Genomic DNA, 23,424 nt, shown 5'->3' on the forward strand with positions numbered 1-23,424 from the left:
ATTTAAGTTATAAAACATGATGGAAGTTTTTTCTGAGTGGCTTATAAGCAAACATTTTGTACCAATATGGTTTATAATTTGAAGAAAATTATGTGGATTAATCCATTGTCGGCAGATAATTTCCTGCAATACTGAAACTCTATTATTCCTGAAGTATTCTTTGAGTTTAAACATTAGTGATAAATACATTAATTGAAAAATCAATTTGATTTAACGACGAGATACATTATAAAACATTACATTTTGACAATTTTTGAAAAGTAAACTCTTCTTTAGTCGGAAAGTTAAAGGTGAGGAAATATTTGCTTCAAGAAAGTCTTTTATGGTAAATATCTGGAATAATACAGAGATAAAAAAAAGTCTAAAAGAAATTAAATTAGTCAAATAATTCACCTTCTGATGAAAATAAAACAAATTATATGTACAGAAATATTTCTGATTTGAGCTGTTTGATGTATCTGTAAAAACAAATACATTAGGGGAATACCTTCCCTTCAGTGATTTTTCCGGAAAAACTGACTTATAAATTGACGAAGATACTCTAAGTCTCGTCATCTGGGGGGAAAAAATCAGCAGCGGCTTAAAACTATTAAGGGCTTCTGAAATCTTCTCGAAGAAGCCAACTTGATTCACTAAACTTTATTTAATTCTCCTCACGATGTGGATGAATCTTTGCTTATTCCTTTCTAAATGCTTCGCCGTTTCCATTTTATAAGCATCAAGGACATCTCCGTCATAAGTTCGCAGGACAACCTGTGATATGCCGACATCATCAGTGCTATCAGCCGGTAACGACCGGCACCAAATGAACATATTTCTTTCGATGGGATCGCTTTCGTTCCTGCTGCTGCTCGTGGTGATATCAGGTAAGTTTACATCGTTATTTTTGCTTCGACTGCTTTTTATTTATTTATTTTTTTCTCTCTTATCTGGGAAGACAGAAAATGCCGATGCCGTGAAGCTGGGGACGAAACTTGGGGAACCTGAAAAATGGGCTCTGGATCTAATATCAAAGAGAATCAGGTTTTAGTTATTATTGATGACGAATTTTATGCGCGGATGAACGTAATAGACTTGAGAGCTATGATTTTGGATCGCTCTGGTGGAAATATCGTATCGAAATAAGATCGGAACTTTGACAGGAAAGAACGATGTTAAAGGAATTTCAGATATTGATATATCTTGAAATCTTCATCGAAAAGCATAATTTTCTCTATTAAATGAATTTGTGAGAAAAAAAGCGAATTTCCCTAAATAAATAATATTTATGAATTCTTAAATAGTTCTTAAATAGTCTTCTTCTTTTAGTTATTATTGATGACGAATTTTATGCGCGGATGAACGTAATAGACTTGAGAGCTATGATTTTGGATCGCTCTGGTGGAAATATCGTATCGAAATAAGATCGGAACTTTGACAGGAAAGAACGATGTTAAAGGAATTTCAGATATTGATATATCTTGAAATCTTCATCGAAAAGCATAATTTTCTCTATTAAATGAATTTGTGAGAAAAAAAAGCGAATTTCCCTAAATAAATAATATTTATGAATTCTTAAATAGTTCTTAAATAGTCTTCTTCTTTTAGTTATTATTGATGACGAATTTTATGCGCGGATGAACGTAATAGACTTGAGAGCTATGATTTTGGATCGCTCTGGTGGAAATATCGTATCGAAATAAGATCGGAACTTTGACAGGAAAGAACGATGTTAAAGGAATTTCAGATATTGATATATCTTGAAATCTTCATCGAAAAGCATAATTTTCTCTATTAAATGAATTTGTGAGAAAAAAAAGCGAATTTCCCTAAATAAATAATATTTATGAATTCTTAAATACGTTATTTGGGATAAAAGTATTCCGAATTATAATACAAAATCTTTTCCACATCATGAATTATAAATTGTAATTTTTTTGTTGGATTAATAGAATGATTTAAATTTATTTTGCAATAACATTTATAGAAAGTAATATAAACTTTCAAAGTTTTCTAAATAAATATGCATGAATTCTTAAAATACGTTATTTAGGACAAAAATCCGAATTTTACTTCAGCATGTTGAAAATCTTTCGTGTAATAATTGTAAATTATAATTTTCTGCATTGAATTAGTAGAATGATTTTGATTTATTTTGCAAAGCTATTTATAGAAGCTGTATACATAAATGAATGCAAAATTTTTATAAATTATATAAAATTGCGAAGTTTCTTAAAGAATATCCATGAATTCTTAAAATAAGTTATTTGAGATAAAAATATTCCGAATTGTGCTTCATCGCGCTGAAAAGTTTTAGAACAATATTTCCCAATTGTGTAATTTTATGCAGTGAATTAGTAAAATGATTTTAACTGATTTTGCAAAGCCATTTAAAGAAACAGCATCTATAAATTAAAGCAAAGATTTTATAATTTATTTAAAATTGAGAAGTTTTCTAAATAAAGAAAATCAATGAATTCTTAAAATACGTTATTTGGGATAAAAATATTCCAATGAATTCATGATGTTGAAAAGATTTTGTATAATAAGTGTAAATTGTAATTTTTTGATCTGGATTAATAAAATGATTGACTTATTTTGCAAAGCCATTTAAAGTAGCTGCATCTATGAATTAACGCAAAGAATTTTGCAAGTTATATAAAATTGCAAGGTTTCTTAAATAAAGAATTTCCATGAATTCTTAAAATACGTTATTTGGAAAAAAAATCCTAATTATAATTCGTGATGTGGGAAAGCTTTTGTATAATAAGTTTAAACTGTATTTTTCATATATTAGATTAATAGAACGACTTAATTTTATTTTACGAAACCTTTCAAAAAGGCTACATCTATAAATTAACACAGAGCATTTATATTATATAAAATATCGAAATTTTCTAAATAAAGAAAATCCATGAATTCTTTAAATAAGTTATTTGGAATGAAAATATCCCGCTTTATATTTCATCGGGCTGAAAAGTTTTCCAATAATTGTAAGCTGTAATTTTCTATCCTGAATTAATAGGATGAGTTTAACTTATTTAACAAAACCATTTATAGATGTTGCATCTATAAATTAATGCACTTTTTATAAATTATAAAAAAAATTAATACAATTATAAATTAATTAATGAGAAATATATTTAATTTTATATTCTAAAGAATGTAACAGAGAATAGACGAATAATTTAGAATTCTAAATTAGAGGAATTAGATAAAATTATGAAAGATATATTAAGCTTATCTAATGACATTTTGAAATTGTTTGATAAAATGTGTCTGTGAAATTACATTTTCTGATATTATCTATGAAATAGCATTAAAATGATTCCCACATTGCATATCTTTGAATAAACAGCGACAACAGAAATGTGTTAAACATTTTGAAATAATCAAATTTTATTTTAAAACTTTTTTCAGTGAATAATTCGATTTTTATAATGTCATTTAATGTCATAGTAATCATGGATAAAGTTTTTGTCTGAAAATGAATCCCGATTAAAATATTATTAATCATCAGTATGTAATAATCTATGCAATCAAGTCTACTATGTAATAATCAAGTCTATCTAGTTAGACTTGATTTCGAATAGTCATGAAAATATATTTATTTGGAAGAAATTTTTTGATGCAATTCGAAAATTGACGAATGTAACAAGTTGTGGAAACTAAAAAAAGTGAGGACTGAATAGCCTTATAAACAGATTTGAACGAGATATGTTTTGTATTCAAATGGTATAGAAAGAATTTGCAAAATCATTGGCACAAAGAATTGAGCTTTTAATTGAGCACACCAAATAAGTAATAATAAATTAAAATAAAAAAAATGAATTATTTTCATTTAAAGTAAGTTTGTATAAATTAAATAACTTTTTAAAATGATTGAAAATATATAATTTTAAGATGAAGCTGAATGGTATTTGTAAATGATAAAACAGAAAAAATAGAACAAAATGCATCGAAACTTGTTATGCTGACTAAACCATGCAGATTTATAAAATCTGAATTTGTCAAAATTATGGAAATTTGTATTAAAATGGACAAAATCTGAATTCGATGCTTAAACAATCACAAAAATTTTCAGGTAAAAGTTAATATATTATTTCCTTTGAAATTTTTTTATAACATTTTTTCCCCATTTAGTAGATTTCAATAAATTGTGTCCCACAGATGTAGTAACAATTATTGTTTTCATAGGCCCTACAATCATTTAAATTTCGAATCGAAGTTTGTTGAACTTTTAAATTTGACATAAAAAATGCAACAATTTAAAACTAATTGCATTTTAAAATCTAAATTTTGCATTCAGATTCATCATTTGTATAAAACGAATAGGTGAAGATATAATACTACGGGGAATGATTATAAATAAAATATTTGAATTTGATGAAAGAAAACGCTCATAAAATTATTTTGCACACACACATAAAAATATTCTTCGAATCTTTAAATGTGATAAAAGAATGCAGACACATTAAGTACATCGTATATATGCAAGAAGTATGATTAGAATATTTAAATATGATGAGCGAATGCATTTAAACTTATAACAATAGAAAACCTCTTTTCTTAGTTTTTTCTTCAAATATATTTACATAATAATGCAAATGATTAAGATAAGTTAATCAGTTTTCTTGTATCTTTTAAAAACTTGTATTTACAATTCAAATGGCAATTTATCAATAATTTGTCAGTGATCATATATTTATTTTATATCAAAAGTTTTTAAAATTATTATTTATTTATTTCTGCTTCTTAAATGTAACTGAACTTATAAATCTTTTGCAAATTCGTATTTATTTCAAAACATTCATGCCTGTATAGACTAGCAAAATAGCATTGCGTGTTAAATTAGGTAAAATCTTAATTTACATTTTTCATTGTTTTTACATTTTCAAAATATCTAACATTTTAAATTGTATATGTCCCTAAAAAATTATCAGTAAAATCTACTTACATATTAAATAACACGACATTTTCAATCTTTTAGAGATAATTGAGTAACATCACGTTTTTAATTACATTTTATCAGTGCAAATTTTACCATTAGTTTTCTAATATAAATGAATTTAAACTTTAAAATCACTCCCAATGTGTCTGTTGAGAAATGTTTACTGGAGATGTAAAAGTATTTTTAAAATATACACTTCCAGAAATAAGTTATTCTATTTAAAATTTATACCACGTTAAGAATCACGTTCTTTTCATATATACATCGACTCTCTTTGCATAAAATATGCATACAATTATGTGTTCTATGGAAGAAGTAAGCGTGTTACTCTTCTGTTCTCAGATATATTCGTAATATAAATGTATTCGTATATTAAATCCTTCAAGCAATGAATATCATTTGAAATGGTAAAGAATTTCATACTTTTATGTACTTTTCGACAAATTTTGTATTAAAAGCTGTTTACACTCAAAAATATTACTTAAACCTAAGTCTTTTAACTGTAAATTACCTCATTAAATCTTAGGAAATTCATGCTTTTATGGACTTTACAGCAAATTTTGTTTTAACATGTGTTTGCATTTTAAAACAAGACTTAAATCTGCGTCTTTTAACAGCAAATTACCTCATTAAACTATAAAATAATCTAAAAACGAGACGTTTGGGGGATTAAATCTTAAATCAAAAACTTTTGAAATAGTATATTTAAAAATTTCTAATTATCCATTGGATCTGAAAGAAAAGATGAAATCTTAAATTTGATCTCATAAAATTAAATAATTACAAATTTGAAATAAAAATGCAGAGATATGTTTTATAAAGTTATGAATATTTGATGATAGGATAATTAGCATTTGTTAAGTCAATCTAAATTCATTATGGAGAATTCTTGATGAACTCTAATTTGAAGATCAGTCGAATTTATAAACTCAAATAACAAATACTATTAAAAATTATGTATTCATGGCGAAACTGTTAATATAATGAAATTATTAATAAAAAATGCGGTATAAGGTTTGATAATGCAAAGAAATTAATTCCAATTTCACGACAACTATAGAAAGTGCTGTCACAAATTATATTTGTGCAATCATAAATTCTTATGCATATCACGAAGACAATTAGAAAAAAAAATATTAAAACCCGGTGACAAATCCAGGGAAATGTGTTGCAATTAATTGTATTTTCATAAAATAATATTCTCTTGTGTTATAATGTTGGATATAAAAATTAATATGCTACGGTTAAAATATAAAGGAAAAATTCGGATTGTCGAATGTTAACTTTTAAACAAATAGATAAATTGTATTCTTTTATGTAAAGCAATAAAGATGCAGATTTTTTCATTCAATTTTTAACTAGATTTTTTTAACATATAAAAAAAGAAAAAATTTGAAAATGAAATAATTGTTTTAAAATGCATTCAAATCGCTGAATAGAATTTCGATCAATATGAAAATGTAGTAACAAAATTTAGTTTCCAATTCATGAAAGAAAGTAAACGTTAAAATGTAACAAATATTTACGAAGGATTTAACTTCTACTTTTTCTTTTTATATTTTTAGTCATCGCACTAAAATAAATTCCTCTTGTGCTCTCCCTTGTTTAAAAAAAAATTCTTGTAACTGTAGTAATCTAGAAAGAAATGAAAATTGGTATTCGAATCATTTGAAAAGTAAACAAAAATGTGAAAGGCTAAGCATTAAAAAATGAAAAACTGGAGAATTATCGCTTACATAATGGGCTTAGGAGACAATAGATTATTGAATCATTTAAGCTCATTCAAAATTGGTAGGGGGAAAAAGTATTAAATTAACATTTTAATTCTAGCAAGATGGAATTCCCAAAGCAAAAGATAGTTTCGCTCCTCCTAATTGCAGGTTAAAGAAGTTAAACAGCAGAAAATATTTGAAATGTTTTATTTTTATTTTTATGTCATAAAATTTTGATTCTTTTGTTATTTAAAAAGACATTTCGTAGTTGATGAAATAAAAATAAATAGTCTGGAGAAACATATTTTCAATGAAAATGAGAAAATATTATTTCTTTTTATAGATTTTAGATTAAAAATGTTATTATTAATAAATGAAAAAAAATATTTATGATAATTTATAGACTTCCTTCAAGAACTTTCGAAACCAAAGGGATAAGAAATCCATTTACATGTAATAATAATAATAATATACATCATCGGAATAATTTTTCATCAAGTATTATCATACAAGTATAATTTATTACGATATTAATAGAGATTATTGAAATTAAAGAACAAAATTTTGTTTGTTGAAATTATTTCTCTTTTCTTTCTGAAAAAATTTCTTCTTAACAAAAATACATATCATTTGTTTCCTGATGTTATAACAGATTCAAAAATCGGAGTATTAAGTAAATCTAACTTTTAATTTCCCATTTCTTATTGTTGCTAGAAAATTTCAATGCATATGTCAATGTAATGAAAAAATCTCAAATTATTTCACAAAATAAAGCAAAAACGACTCATTCCAGATATAGTTTTATTCTTTTCCGTTTCAACATAAATACATCCATATTTTTTATAGGAAAGGGCAAAGCTTTCTTAAGCCATTCTTATTTTGTATCATTCGACTTTTGTAAGGAGAATAGAAGTTAGAAACATTTTAACATAATACAATTCAATTAAATTCACCCACTTATTAATTTAAAATGCATCGTTTCTTTCTTCTATTATGAGCGTTTCTCTTAATTTCTAAATAATAAAAAAATGAAGATAACAAATCTTTTGCCGGCTTCCTTGCATAGGGGTAGCGCATCTTCCCCGTGATCCGGGCATCCCGGTTCGGGCATGATTGTTCTTCATGTGTGTTCTGTCCGTGAGGTGTGTGAATGTGCCCCCTCCCCCCTGTAAAAAGGGGCTGTGCAATCGAATGGGCGAGTTTCATCTTCATATAAGTTAAAAGTGAGTCTTCTGCCCTTGGGGGATCATTGGTCTTTACCCTCAGAAGCTACTGCACCCCCTTTTCGTGGTAAAGCGGACACGAGATCATAATCAACAACAAATCTTCTCAAATGAAAATAGCGATGGAAAGAAAAATTTACCCGAAAAAAATTATGGAAACATTTTACTAAAAAAAATAAATATATTTTAAAGAAATTTATATTGATATGATACCTATATTTTATTTCGTATCTCATATAAATATTTTATTTCTATGTCACATTACAACTATTTTAGAACAGGCCTGCACTACCGAAAAGTGATGAAATAAAAATAAAACATATTATATTTAAAATCTTATGCAGAAAAAGAAAAACAATAATAATAAATGAATAAAAAATTTTAAAAAAATGAATAAAATATAAAATTTGGTGCCACATCGCAATTGTTTTAGAGCTTGTCTTAATGGTTCAAACCGTGCTTAAATAAAAACATGAAACATAACTAAATGTTCTAAAATTCCCGATACAGAAAATTCGAGTGGAAATATTTCTTTAATGATAAATATAATGAGTTACGTGCACCAATCCGAAAAATCTACTACTAATCAAGATGGATGTGCATGTTGTCTGGAGCCCTACGAGCTAGACCGTTTGAGCTACAACAATGAAATTTGGTATGATTACCTTGGAGCATGGGTAATTCAACTTGGAGCAATGGGTCGAAATTTTGATTACAATTTTAATACTAAACTAGTAGTTTACTAATTTTACTACTAATTACTACCACTAATTACTAATTTTAATACAACTTAAATACTAAGTAAATTTTGAGGCCTTCACAACTAAATTCTGAAAGCATTATTGCACAAAAATGATATTTACGCAGTTTCAAAAAATAATCATTTTACTGATATCAGTTTAAAAGTAACGAAAACTTTGATTTTTTTTTCAGCTAATAATTTTCAGTCTTTTATCCTAATTTCCAACAATCGATTGCATTTTGGTAGAAATAAAATAAAAAATAAATAATTTTCCTGAAACTTATTGAATTATCAAATATTTAAATCGATCGATTTTTTTCTATTATTGAGAGCTAAGAAAGAACTCTCTTGTAACATTTGTGTAAGTATCAACGCGGATAAACAGTGGATTTACAATACTGCGAAAGTTAAAGGAGAAATGAATTGTACGATTTGATTTCAATAGCGCTGTGATATCATGGGACTAATCAGCATTACGAAATTCATTTTTGTAGTGAACTGAACATATATAAGATATTAAAATAGTATTTCTTTTAATGCCTAACTTGATTAAATCATGGGCACGAAATTACGTTTAAGCGATTTGATTAAAATTAAGATAATTATCTCCGGTAAAGCAACTGACTCCCCCCTTCCCCCCCACCTCGCCATAAGCGACTAGTTAGTAACACAAACACACACAAAAAAATGTTCCACGAGAGATTCTGGTCAGTAAAAACTTAGTCCTTGTGTAATGTCATATTAAAGCTGCTGCTCATCAAATACAACGCAATAATACTGTCATATAAATTGCCTAATTAATTAAAAGTTGGCTCTAGGTATTCTTTCAAAAATAATAGATAATTGGAGTTATAATACATATTGTTGTAAAAATATTCATAAGAGTTAAAAAAAATAGTAAATCTCTCTTTAAATGGAGTACAAGATCTTTAACTTATAATAAAATTAAATTCGAAAAAATACTTGCGCTTGTTTAAATTATGTTAAGTATTTCTGCATTTAATTTGTGGTTTTATTAGAGTTATTAATTAGGCAAGACATATTACTAAGGTTTCTTTTATTACATAGACAATAATTAATTTTTTAAAATTTTTTTGATGTTATCATTAATTTATAACTAGCGCAATTTAACACGAAGAAAAATATATTTAAATGTATCTTAGGTTAAACAAATATTTTATATCATTTCTAATTAGTATGTCTGAACATCAAAAAATTATTAATTAGATTATACATTTGTACGAAACTTAGATGTTTCTTTGCATTGTTCATTATAACAAATTAAAAAAAAGAAATAATAAAATATATCTTTAGGTTGTAATATTTATAGGTTTCGGATTTCATTAGAGATTAACAGTTTCTGCATTGATTATCATTGATAACCAATGCAGAAACTGTTTATGCTAATAAACATAGGCATGAAATTTCATTCAATATAATTCCTATTGTTTAATTATTGATGCATTTAAAATTTCGTGAAGATCAAATATCATAAATTCCGTTATTATTTTTATCTTCAATATTTGTTGCCGAAAATTTACTAAAATCTAAAGGATTCTTTAGATATATATATTATAACTTACCTTATTCTTACCTTATTAATTCGATCTCGCATACATCTTCTAAATTGAAATATTTTAAAATCGAAGTATGTCAAAATTTCTCTTCATTTTTAAAAGGAAACCCTTGTCTTGATTTATTATTATTATTATTGTTATTTATTTTTCTAATTATAAAGAGAACTTTATTTATTATAAAGGAATCTTGAAATCCGTATACACGTTTTCGTATGAAATATTTTCCAGATAAAAAATATTTGCACTTGCATTGTGATTTATTTAATTTAATATGAAATTTATTTTTGTAATGAAAATGGCTACGAATTCTTATTGAAAATTTGAAATATTAGCGACTTATATTTATTATGATAAGAAAACACGAATTTTCATTTTCATCAACGCAAATTATATTGTAATAATAATTTTAATTTTAATATTTCAGCTATTATTAATCAGAAATATTTATATTAAACTAGATATATAAGCAAATTTAATAATAATTTTTCAGTTATTTTTATATTCATTGCGCTAATTCCGCTATCATTTTTATATTTATGTATTAAAATCATTTACAGATATCATACTTGGGGGGAAAATTTGCTCGACATCAAAGAACGTTTAAAATGTTCAGAAGACTTAAGTTTAACCATCAGAAGGTATTATCTAATTAAATAGAAGGGAAAAAACACATACAACATTTTAAGGATTAAATTTGAATGGCTTCGTGTATTGCCAAAGCAAAGCATTTAAGTGCAAACATTTTTAAATAATGGAAATATGAAAGGAATTAGGGAAAATAATTTTTATGCGAGATTCGAACTATTTTAGATACTTTTTGTAATAAATGGTTTACAAATTTGCTACATTAGTTAATGATGTACATCAACTACAAAGAAGTATTTGTTGATGATGTGTAACACTGTCTCATACATTGCGGTTTTATGTCTCAAACAAATTTTTATCGATTCTTTCCAACTAATGATAATCATGTATATGTGTGTGCTGGTGGCCTAATTTAAAGACCAAACACGCAGCATGTTTGGCGTAAAGCTACTAAACTCGACTCAAATATTTTGAAAAGTGAGAATTTGCGTTCCACAGTGAGTTTTTTTTTTAAATTTTAATTAATTCAAAAAACATGATACATTTTGACCTTAATTTTTTATCATAACTTCTCGAAAATATAACAGCACAAAAATAATTTTTAAATCATTTTAAAATTTAAGTAATTATATATTTTAATTGACATTAATTATTTTGTTAAAAAATTGTTTCTGAATTCTTAATGATTTTTTTTAAAAAACAGTTTCTAGCATATTTTATGATATTTTATTTTATTATGAAATTGATACCTTTTTCATTGTTATTACTTCGTTTTGGATTTTTTTTTAATATTTTTTATGATAAATATATGACGGTCCGACTCATTTTTCTATTTTTAATAGATTGTATTAGGCATACTTTCAGTATTTAAAAAAATTTGTTGAGTTTACAATCAATACTTAATTCCTGAATATAGAGATATTAAAATTTTTTTATTGCATCTATTTTTAAACAATGCTTCTTTTTACTTGATAAAATAGCATATATAAAGATATACAGATAGAAAATTATGCATAGCCAAAAAGAGAAAAGCAGTTTTTTTGAAAAAAATTGTTGACAAAGTTTTAAAATAAAATTATATAAAATATTTAATTAAAATTTTTAATTACTATGAATCTTATCAAATCAACTGATCACTAAATGCGACTGTTTTGAAATAAGACTAATAAAAATATTTAAAATGAATTTATTTCATAAGTTCTTTCAAATAAGAATGTTTTTTAAAAATTATTTAAAAGTAAAAAAAAAAATATTTAATAGAATTTACAATAAATAAAGTCTAATTTATATCATGTGCAAACAACTGCAAGACTTGTATTTAAAGTACTCTGTTGAAGCCATTGATAGCAACGTTCTCTTCTGTTCATGCATATATATAAGCTCTAAGATTTTATTTGTTATAAATTTTATAGATACTTTGAAATAATTTTAATAACCTGGATTTAATAAAGATTTTTTCCATTAAATATTTTTCAATCAACTTTATAATCAAAAATAAAAAAAAATCTGGGAATAATTAACTATTAATTATATTTATCATAAATAATAGTAAGGATTAAAAATTGATTGAATGATTAAATATTACGTAAGATATTTAGTTAATAATAAAATATATTTTGTAATCCAAAACTAAACTTTTAAATCATATATTGTTATTAATAGAAAATCGTAACATTTTCGTAAAAATTAATTGATAGTAAAATTACACAAATAGTAATGCTAAAAATATTCTAAATTCAAAATTCGATTTGATTCTTATGGATAGTGATGGATGGAATTATAATGAAAGTGAAGAAATAGAAACGTTTTTCCAAATATTAATAAAATATTTTGAAAAAGTTTCTATTAGCATAATTAAATTAGGAATGCATTAACAAACGATACAATGTGGTAAAAAAAATTTATATTTCATTAATTGTAAGAAATTTGAAATCAATATAATACAGACATAGCATAAAACAAACAAAAAAATTGAAATGAAGAATATAGTTAATAAAATTAGGATTTTTACTTCCCTGCGGAAATTTTAAAATCCAAATTCAATATTTGGTATTACTTCTAATAATAGAAATTAAAATAATTCTAGTACTAATAAAGTGAAATGCATGTGTATGAGACTCTCTTTAGACCCTTTGAACTAGTTATCAATTTTGACACACATATGTTTTAAGAGACAGGGACATGTGCACCATTTTAAAATTTAAACCAGTGGGATATATCCCTTTGAAGTTTCCCACATACTTTCTAATAAGTTTGTCATTCTCTTTCCGCCGCCTCTGAAATAACGTATGTTAGGCAAGGCTGCTGCGAGTGCCCCCAAGTGAGAGTGAGAATCGTGTGCTTCGTGATTTAGGAAAGAAAATCATTGCTCGTGTGTTAATTGCATGACATTGACAAACAATGGTTACGCATATATAGCGTATTGCGCGTTTTTACTGAATCATGCGTCAGATTTTTTGGCAATTAATTATTGTCTTACGGTTTAATATATTTGTGTCAGAAAATTGATTTCCCATTTTATAGGTCTTTTTCGTGATTGACAGAAAAAAAAAATTACATAATACTACAATTAAAGTCACAAGATCACATGCTAAAATTCATTGCGTTTACAAGCATGCAGACCTGACTGCTTAGCATTGCGGTCTGCACAGAAGAAATTTAATGCCGTCTGCAAAGTGCAGAAAGAATTTTTTGCCGTATGTGATACCTCCAGAGGCATTTCAGAAATTGCTATGTGCGTCATATTTTATGTATCTTACTGCTTACATTGTTTGTTTTTTTTCATTTTATCTGTCCACTTGTATTCCAACACAGAGACAAGTAGATTTTTCTCTGAATGAATTTCGCTCAAAATGAAGTAGAAATCTGTACATTTGATGCGAAATTCATATACCAAATTTCACCCATACAGATCACAGTATTCATTGTCATGAAGAATTTCAAATTGAGTTTTTTGGACTAAGGATGTTTTGAAACGTAGAAATTTATCAAAATCTTTTTTTTTTTTTTTTTTTTTTTTTTTTTTTTTTTTTGTGAAGATTACAATAAGTTATCGTTATCTTTATATATTTCGTACATGACAAAATAAAAATTGTCTTTTCAATGGGAAAAATTTAACTGTCTTTAAAATGTTTCCTGTATTTTGTCAATTTAAAAAACAAATATTTTTTCATATAATTTTTATCAATTGGCTTCATGGTTATTGTAAAATTGAATTCATTTTCTTGTTTCATCAGATATTTATTAGAGTAAATGAGAGCTAAGGTAGAAATCATCTAATAATTATCTGTTCAGTATATATGAGGAATCAAAAAGAATTTACATAACTGCAAAAGTTTTTGTATAGTTTAAAACAAATTATCCAGACACATGAGTTTTTTTTAAACATTAAGATATCGTTGGATTCCATTGTAAAGACTTGTCAAACATGTACACACCATATAGAGAATATATAAAAAGCTATCGAAGAAGCACGTTTTTAATGTCGAAATTCGGCATTTAAAAATAAGTCTTTCAGGGAATTAGGAATTTATGAAAAAGAGACGTAATTGAAATTAATCATTACCAATTTTCCCTGCCCATCAGCTGGTTGGTTACTAAAGGTGTGTAGTTATTAAAATCGATGCATGATTTAATAATATATAATATAAAAATAAGGATATTGTACATAGTAAGAGTTAAAAAACAGAAAATTTAAGCTTCGACAAAATTAACTAAAAAAAACCCTTTGAAATCTTGCTTTAAATTCGTTGAAATAACACCAAAATAATTATTAAATTTCCTCTTCTTATTAAATTTCCACTAGAAATGAATAATTACCCAGATATTGGATGGGGGAATATTTAAAATAACAGTGGAACGAAAATTAAAAAGCAGTGGGCGAACTTTTATTTTGGCAGAACGAAAATGACAGACTCTAAAAATTGGAGAGCCGATTTCGTAGCACTTATTTATTTCTTGTATACCGTTTCTCGTGTTCCTGTAGCACTTTCTGTTTGGCGACATGAAAAGCTGTCAAACATAATTCTCGAGATAATTTAATGAAAATGAAATGGTGGTGGAAATCTCATTTAGAAGCGACTAACAAACTATTTAGCGTAAATAACTATTTGCAATCCCTTGCGAGATTCATAGCTAAATTGATGGATTGTTTAGAACCTAATACTTATTTCGACAGACGAAAAAAATGAATTATCAATAGATGCTTCGAAAGAAACAAAGATTTTTTTTATTTCAGACATTTTTTTTTTTAAATTTTGCAAGAGAGAAAAATGGTATTTTGAAAATTATATTATGCATTTGCAAATAGTAGAAGAAAGAAAAAAAAATCATATTAAGTAGTTATGAAATCAAATGAGTTAATATTAAGATTTTTCTGACGCATGATCATCGAATGAGATAGGTCATGCCTAAAAAAGACACACATACACAAATTTTTAGATCTAAATGCTTGAATGTATTAATAGCCAAAATCAGTGAAGCCAGAAAGAAAAATAAATCAACATTTAACTATTTAACTTAGACACAAACTTAGAAAAGAAGAGAGCTAATTAAATTAAATATGATGAGAAAAACCAGTGTCTTCAAGTTCATGAAGAGTTTCATTCTATGAACCTGTACTTGTTCGACTTGTTATGAAACTGTACCAACAAATTTTCAACTAATATGCGTTTTTGGTCTTGTTGCTGAAATGAAATCTAGGGGTGAAAGATAATTTGCGATCAAACGCTCATATGGAAAGTATATTTCCATTCTGTTTGCTATGCAAGAAAAATTACACCTGGTTTTGTGGCACTGGATTTCTTACTCTATTCCAGCTCAAAAAGTTAAAGCGAATTTCTCCTCTTAAAAGAACCTTGCTTAATTTATTTTCGTTAAAGTGCTTCATCCGATGTCTCTTGAGAGTTACATTTTCTTTCAAAATGGGTTGGACTAGAAAGTTCAACCCATTTTCCTCCACAATAGCTACAAGATGGAGAAGATTCCACAAAGAACGTATATTCATATGTACCATGTGTATATCTCAAATGAAATTGAATTAAAAGTCGTAACGTCTGTAAATATAGAAAACTCACTGCAAAGAAATTGGTTTGATAACAAAGTTTATTGTTAGCTACCATGTTTCATTCTTCTTACTATAGAGAAAAGCTCCACTGATTAACGATCCATTTCTTATCTTATTGCAGAATGCAATGTCGGATAAGAAATTGATCAGGGTAAGAATGTCATTGCTTATTTATATTACAGATCAATTTTTTGAAATAATATAAATGACTTAATTTGATCAGCAATTAAATCAACCTGTTCCTGTTTCTTTGTTTAAATAGATATCTCGCCGGGGGGCACCTCAAAAATGACGACGAGAAATTTTCGGCATGGTAATCGGTTCTCCCTACCTCGGTACTTACAAAAATTGTATGGGTATCTATCTCCTATCCTTGATGACCCTTAGGACTCAAGTATAGCTCTCGTCTATGCTATTGTGGTGTTCCGTTATTCAGTATAAATTCCGAATGAGGGACCGAGTTGAGACTTGTGGTTAAGAAGATATCAATGAAGTTCACAATATTTAGCTTTTTTAAAACATAGTTGAAATTAAATGATTATAAATTTTCAATTCAGGAAGAAGAATTAAATTGTTAAATATTTTATTCAGTGAAAATAATTGCATTGTTTTAAATAGAAAAAAAAAGAAAGACAAATATTCAGAACATATTCATAGCATACATTCATTCATATATTCAGAACAAACAAGCATATATTAATACATATATGCTTGTTTGAAAAAAAAAAAATTAGATTTTCGTTTTCTTAATTACAATTGGTTATAAGATATTCAATTCATATTTTGAAAAATTAAAAATTCTGTTCGAATGATATATACTAAACAGTTGATAACCATCTTCGAAATATTAACAGCTAAAACATTGAAAATAAGTGTTATTATAAAAACAGAGTGGAAATTCGAATGTTTTATTTTTCTGTTGCGCAAGAGATTGCGGTTGTTTCTGTTTCGTGCAGCATACTTAACAAACATGAATATAGTTTTCAACTGTCAAACCTAAATCCATCTATAGTAAGAGATTCCTAATTTAAAACTAAATTCAGTTGCAGAATATATAAATTAATCTTTTGTAAACGTCCAGAAAAAAAAATGAAACCACCGAGTATTCCACTCTATAAATAGGGTCGTGGATAACAATCGAACGTACCGAAACAGCTAAGTTGTTCTTTTGTCTAAAGCAGTTTATCAGTTAGTAAATATTTGTATAATTCGTCATTTTTGAAATTTAATATGTATTTGGAATTTTATTAATTCATTACCTTTACTAATAATAAAGGATGCGTGAGTGTTGGCAGTTTGCAAGGCAGACCATTTTACCTAAAGCTAAGAAATTTCGCATAGATAGTACTTCAAAGAGTGGAAAAATCCACCTTGATATGATTTATTGAAATTTTAATTGCAATTTAAATTAATAATTAAGCGAGATTGATATTTTTTTAGCGATAACTCCTGAAAATTTTATTGCTAAAGGTTGATTAAACCCTTACACCACTTTAAAAATTAAATGTCTTTTTAATTTTTTTTGTTGCTATGCAATTTTTTTTCTGAATTTCAGAAATTAAAAAAGAGATTCGATTTCTACACCAAAATTTAAACTTCTTACACAGTTTTGTAAAGCATTTACTTCCATTCTTGGAAGCTAAAGAAGAAAGATTATGAGGTAAAATAGATTATTAAGTAAAAAAAAATTAACATGAGGAATATAAAGACAAACTACAGTACCGCGGAACTTAGAAAGTAAACGAATCGGATAATCATATCTTTAATAGCGTTATGCAGTTATGGAACTTGATTCCATTTGGATGGTTTTTGTGAACAATAAATAGCACAGGCTTGAGACTATTAATATAATAGGCTTTGAAGCCATTGATAATTTCATACTTAAAATTAATTTATTTAGAGAATAATAAAATCAGCTTATTATTTAGAAATTAAATTGAAATTAAACACAACATGTATTTTCGGCAAAGCAGCTGGTCGTCAAAGACAGATAGCAATGATAATTTTTGCATGAGAATAAAAAAAAATGAAGATAAAAGTAGGATTAACACTTTAAATAGAGATAATCTTCCTTTTTTGGATTTAGCTACACTTTTATGCGAACATTCATGGTACAAGGATTTGAATAAGAGCGTAAAGATCGTGCATAATATTTATGAAAATTTCAAATGAGGATCTCCTTTCGAATAGCTTCTAATATGTCAGTATCCCATAAGAAGAAACACTATTCTATCTACTTCGAATATCGGGAATCAGATGTTGTCATATTGGTGTGGCGTACAAATTACGAGAATAATATACCAGTTTATGTGTCTCACAGATTATTTGACCTCTGTTCAGAATTACAATACTTTTGTTCAAAATAATATTATTGTAACTTTTAAATGGAATGTTAGACAGATAAATCTAAAACAAAATGTTGATTGAAATGATAAAAGCATATGGTGAATCCAATTTAAAAGTATATCTTTTGTAAAAAAAGTTTAAATTAGTAATTTAAATTAAAAATAGTTAATGAATTCTATCCCTTATTAAAATAAATATAATTCTCAAAAAGGAAAATGTCCGATTTTTTTAGTAGCGTATTAAGTTAGAAATTTTTATATTTTGAGTTTTGAATGAACTATTTTGAATTTAAGACACGATTCCCAAATGTCTTCAGTAATTTCATTTTTGTTAGAAAACAATAGATCATAAAAATATATGAAGAAATACAGAGATTATAAATTGGAAATGTGTATTTTATTATTAGCAACTAGGTAGTGTGTTCAAGCACTACCTAGGTAGTGTGTTCAAGCACTACCTAGGTAGTGTGTTCAAGCACTACCTAGGTAGTGTGTTCAAGCACTACCTAAGGTTATTTCTTTTGTGATGTATTTTCCATTCAACAGTATATTTTGGAATGGGCTTCCGTCAATGTAGTTACAACTTTCCCTGTTTGATGAAATTTTCAGTTAAAATCAATAACACGAATTGAACTAAACTTCCTATGCAAACTGTTGAATTTTGCAAAGTAAAATCATATTATAATCCATCGATTAAATACGTTGTACACGGGAGGTTAGCACTATTGTGTTCCTCTCCCATAGATGATATATATAGTGAAATAAGGATTTGGAGATTTATTCAAATATAGAGCGTAATTGGGGGATATCTAGATAACATAGTTAGCAGACATAGTAAATTTCCTCGGAAATGAGGATTTCAGTATTGTAGGAATCGAATTTATCATTATTGAGATCGGTTATCTTTCTTTTATATAATAACTCCACAATATTTTTTTCAATTCTTACTATTAGTTCACACTCTTGCTATATATATTTATATGTCTTGTTCAAATTTTCAATCGTTAATAAAATACTTTTTATTCATTCACTAAAGTTCAAATAAGTTTTTGTAAACTTGTAGATGATACTTGACGTTAATACAGTTTTTTCAAATATTAATTAATTAATTAAATGTGTCCAGTAATTTCTATTTGGTCACCAAAGTCGCCAATTCCGGCGCCATGTCGCCAAATGGTTGCTAAGCTCTGAGATTACTACCGCGACACCCGATCATAAATAATATAAGATATATATAAGAAAATAAGTAGGAATTGATTTAAAAATTTTTTTTTTCATATATTACTTGTTTAAATCTCAAGTTTTTTATAAATTTATTTTGCTTTCAGTTTATCATATTTATTTTACATACATTTCTTTCGTTCTCATCTCAATATATTTATTTATATAATACAATTGATATCCTTTATTATATATATAAACAGTTAGAATTGTCTCTCCAAAACTGTCTCGCATACTCTTATAAAGGCGTAATCTGCCTTCTTTCGCATAAAATTTTGCACATTGATTAAGCCTATGAAGGCCTTAGACGGTATTATCCAACAGTAATATTGAAACTCACAGTAAATCTGATAAATTAATATCTAACATGGGGTTAATACACAAGTGGCCGAAAATCGAATGAGTGATTTGGACATCTTTTTTCCAACCGACTGAAACCAATAGAATTGCAAATGTAAGTTACAAAATGACCAAATTAAATTTCCTTTAATTAATTACGATTTTGAATTATTTTGTTTACAAGCATGTGAAAGGGCAGACCGGCAGACGGTTAGCCCTTTGAAGGATTTGTTCAAATTTTGATCAAGATCTACATTTCAGATGCTAAACAAAATTTTGTGCACCCGGGCTCTTTATGTTTTGTAGTTATCATTTTCCTTTGTATTCGGACAAGCGGACAGACTAATTTCCTCTGAATGGATTTAGTTCGAGATGCGATATAAATCTGAAATTTGATGTTATCTCCATATGTCGAATTTCAGCCATCTAAACCTAAGCTTTTTTTGAGTTGTCTTATTCATATAGTGGCAGATAGAAAGACATATTTCCAAAAATGTGTTTTTCTGTATCGGAGAGAGCCGAAACATGAAGATTAGCCAACATTTCGAGTTCGAAGTTTTTGATAAATATAATATTTTTTTCTTTGTACAAATCGAATGCAAGAAAGTTAAAAAAAAAAAAAGAAAAAAGAAATTGATACAATGGTTGTAACTGAAAATTCTGTTGTGTTTTTTTAAACGGGAAACAGAATTCGCAATGATGTAGTGCTTTTGAGATATCTCTTAAAAATGGCCAGTAATATCGGATTGAATACTATTGGCGATATATCCAAGAGTCATAAGACATGAAACTTGGAGAAATCGGACTAATGATTGGAATTGGAGAAATTTTACAATTTACTGAATACATAGATAAACTTGAGAAAATTCATCTTGAACTTGTTAAATATTAATGAAAAATTTTACGTCGTCAAAAAATTTATTTTATGCCTTGCTAAAAAATTTTGAAATATCTGAAAGACCCTGTGAAAAGGTAATGTGAAAAATCTTCCCATCTACAATATTGCTTCTCAGGGCTGCATCTGCGGTTCGAATTCCCATTTTAAGAACCCCCGATCCAGAATATCCAAGCAAGCTTATTCTCCTCAAAGATGTGCAGACAGAACGTTTTCATTTCCGCAAGCCGGCCCCTTCATTTACAGTGCGGAATCACTTGAGTAAATGAAATTGCTTCAAGTGTTATCTCAACTGCGTGGAATGGCAAGTTCCGTCTTGTTCGTATTCTGCTAAGTGGTACGCATGGCGCCCTGCCGATGTGATTCATTATTGGCATTACCCTTCCACCTAATTGGTATTCTGATTTAGTGCTGTTGGCCCCGCAAATAGCTTACCATTGACTTAGATGATGTATGTGGTCAGAAATTCCCAAGTTCTGAAAGGCGCGCTCCTGATAAATGGATGCCTCGATAATCAACCTCGGAGGAGAGAAGGGATGGTCGGTGAAAGGAGCTGCCTGGCCGGCGAGCGGGGTGCCTTCGTGTCAGCTTTAAAAGTGCCTTGTTATTACCCTTATTTTTTTCGGGGGGGGGGATACTCTAGAAAATGCAATCTTGTATATTAGTTTAAAGTAGGTGACTAAATTGGAAAGATGGGTTTTCGTGAAAAAGTTGAAAATTTCTTTTATTGAATAGATTTACTCTATAAAATCATAAAATTTGATTCCACGTTCATTTTTCGGGAAATTATATTCAGTTTTTTGTTCACACATTTTACTTTTAAAGCGGTATTTACATCTTTAAACGCTATTTTCTCAAAATAGAAATTTTGTTAAAATAGGCTTATGAAAAACCACAAAATAAATATCAATGCATATTTAATTTTTTAAAATAATTTTTCAATATATTGCACTTATTCTAAACTAATTTTTCAATATCTTTTTTATGTAATAATTTCATAATATGTTTTGCTTCCCCTTTAGAATAAGCGATATGACAATTTAAAAAATATTTTGTAGCTATTTTATTCATAATGGAAAAAAAGGGAAGCATCATATTTATCAGTCGAACCTTAGTATTTTAAGAGTGGATTGAAATGTAGCTTAGTCCCTAGTTCAAATGCTAGCAATATATTTCTTAAATCATACGCATCATTTTGAACAAAACATTTCATAAACATCTAAACTAAAAGATTTTATTTGTGGGTATTTTTTAGGCAATAAAAATCTATGTATTTATCCATTTTCAAATCTCTTCTTGTTTTTAGCTGATGTCTTTGCACCATAGATATATTTTCAATCTATTCTATGCAACTATTCAAAAACTTTATAACTTTGCAAACAATTTATTATCAACAATATTATCATTAACGTTTCAAAAATTTCATTTCATATGTAGCTATATACACTCATGTCCAAAATTAAGGTCACAAACATAAAATCTGAAAAAAATGGAAAACTATTCACTGTGTTGCCACGAAATTTGGTACAGAGGTACACTACAATGGAAGAAAAAATATAGACACATAACAACATGGAAAAGATTTTAATTAGGAATAAAGAAACAGGGTATATCAAAAAGTGTTACGTTATGAATCAGAGATAAAGCATTTATCTCGGGAAAGGCCTGTCTAATATGAAGTATGACCACCTTGCACTGCTATACAGGCTTCACAATGAGCTTTCATAGTGTTTATGAGGGTGTCAATAAATGCTTGGGGCAACAAATCCCATTCTTCCAAAAGCGCGGCTTTCAACTCTTGGAGGATATTATAAGGGGGGTTATGCCGTGCAATAGCTCTTCCGAGACCATCCCAAACATGTTCAATAGGATTGGGATCCGGAGACCTCGATTGCCAGTCCATTCGTCGAATATCCTCTTCCTCAGGAAAAACATCAACGATCTGGGCTCTGTGTGGACGCGCATTATTGTCCATAAATATGAAGTCTCAGCCAAAAGCACTCCGGAACAACCTCACATAGACTTCAAGGATATCATCTCTATAGAGATGTGCATTGACAGTACCCGCCTCGAAGACGTGCAGTGGTTTACGACTGCCCAACATTATGCCAACCCAGACAAGGATTCCTCTGCCACCAAATCTGTCGATTTCTTTTACGTAAGAGGGATGATAGCGAGCTCCTCGCTCTCTCCAGATAAAGATTCGACGAGTGTCACTCTGTGTTGTAAATCTCGACTCATCACTGAAAAGAACACGCTCCCATTCTTGATGTGCCCAAGACTGCTGTGTTGGGCACCACAAAAACCGGGCTTTTCTGTTGGATGCAGTCAAAGGGACACACTCAACTGGTGGCCGGGCATAAAGGGCCCTCTCTGCTAGACGTTTGTATACTATTTGTCTGGAAATTCTTAATCCAGACGCAGCAGCAAGGTCAAGAGCAAGTTGAGGAGTCGTTGTCAGTCTATGCCGTCTTGCGCTTAATGCGAAATAGCGATCCTGTGCAGGCGTCACTGTTCTGTGACGGCCTTGGCCGGCCTTCCTGGTTACAGTACCACTTGTTTGGAATTGATTCCACAACCTGGATACCACTTTCGGTACAACTTGTAATCACCGAGCCACCTCCGCTTGAGACTGCCCAGCTTCAAGCCTGCCGACGGCTCTCCATCTTAATGAGTCGTCTAAACGATTATGAGAACTCATTCTCACTGGAAACATGTTAAATCTTTTGTTTTAATTCAATATTCATAAAATTGCAATCAAAATTCCCAGATGCCTAAATGGTCTAATTT

The 23,424-nt window shown here is 28.1% G+C and overlaps 1 protein-coding gene across 1 annotated transcript in view; it reads left to right on the plus strand.

Moving 5' to 3' along the window:
* The first annotated feature begins 331 nt into the window (after window positions 1-331).
* Window positions 332-23,424, plus strand: part of LOC129962028 (lachesin-like) — a 379,452-nt gene continuing 356,359 nt past the window's right edge. The window contains exon 1 of the mRNA XM_056075705.1: window positions 332-866. Coding sequence (XP_055931680.1) covers window positions 761-866 — 106 coding nt within the window. The 5' untranslated portion in view covers window positions 332-760. The remainder of the gene's footprint in view (window positions 867-23,424) is intronic.

This window comes from Argiope bruennichi, chromosome 2 (assembly GCF_947563725.1).
Source record: "Argiope bruennichi chromosome 2, qqArgBrue1.1, whole genome shotgun sequence".
Classification (NCBI taxonomy): Eukaryota; Metazoa; Arthropoda; class Arachnida; order Araneae; family Araneidae; genus Argiope; species Argiope bruennichi.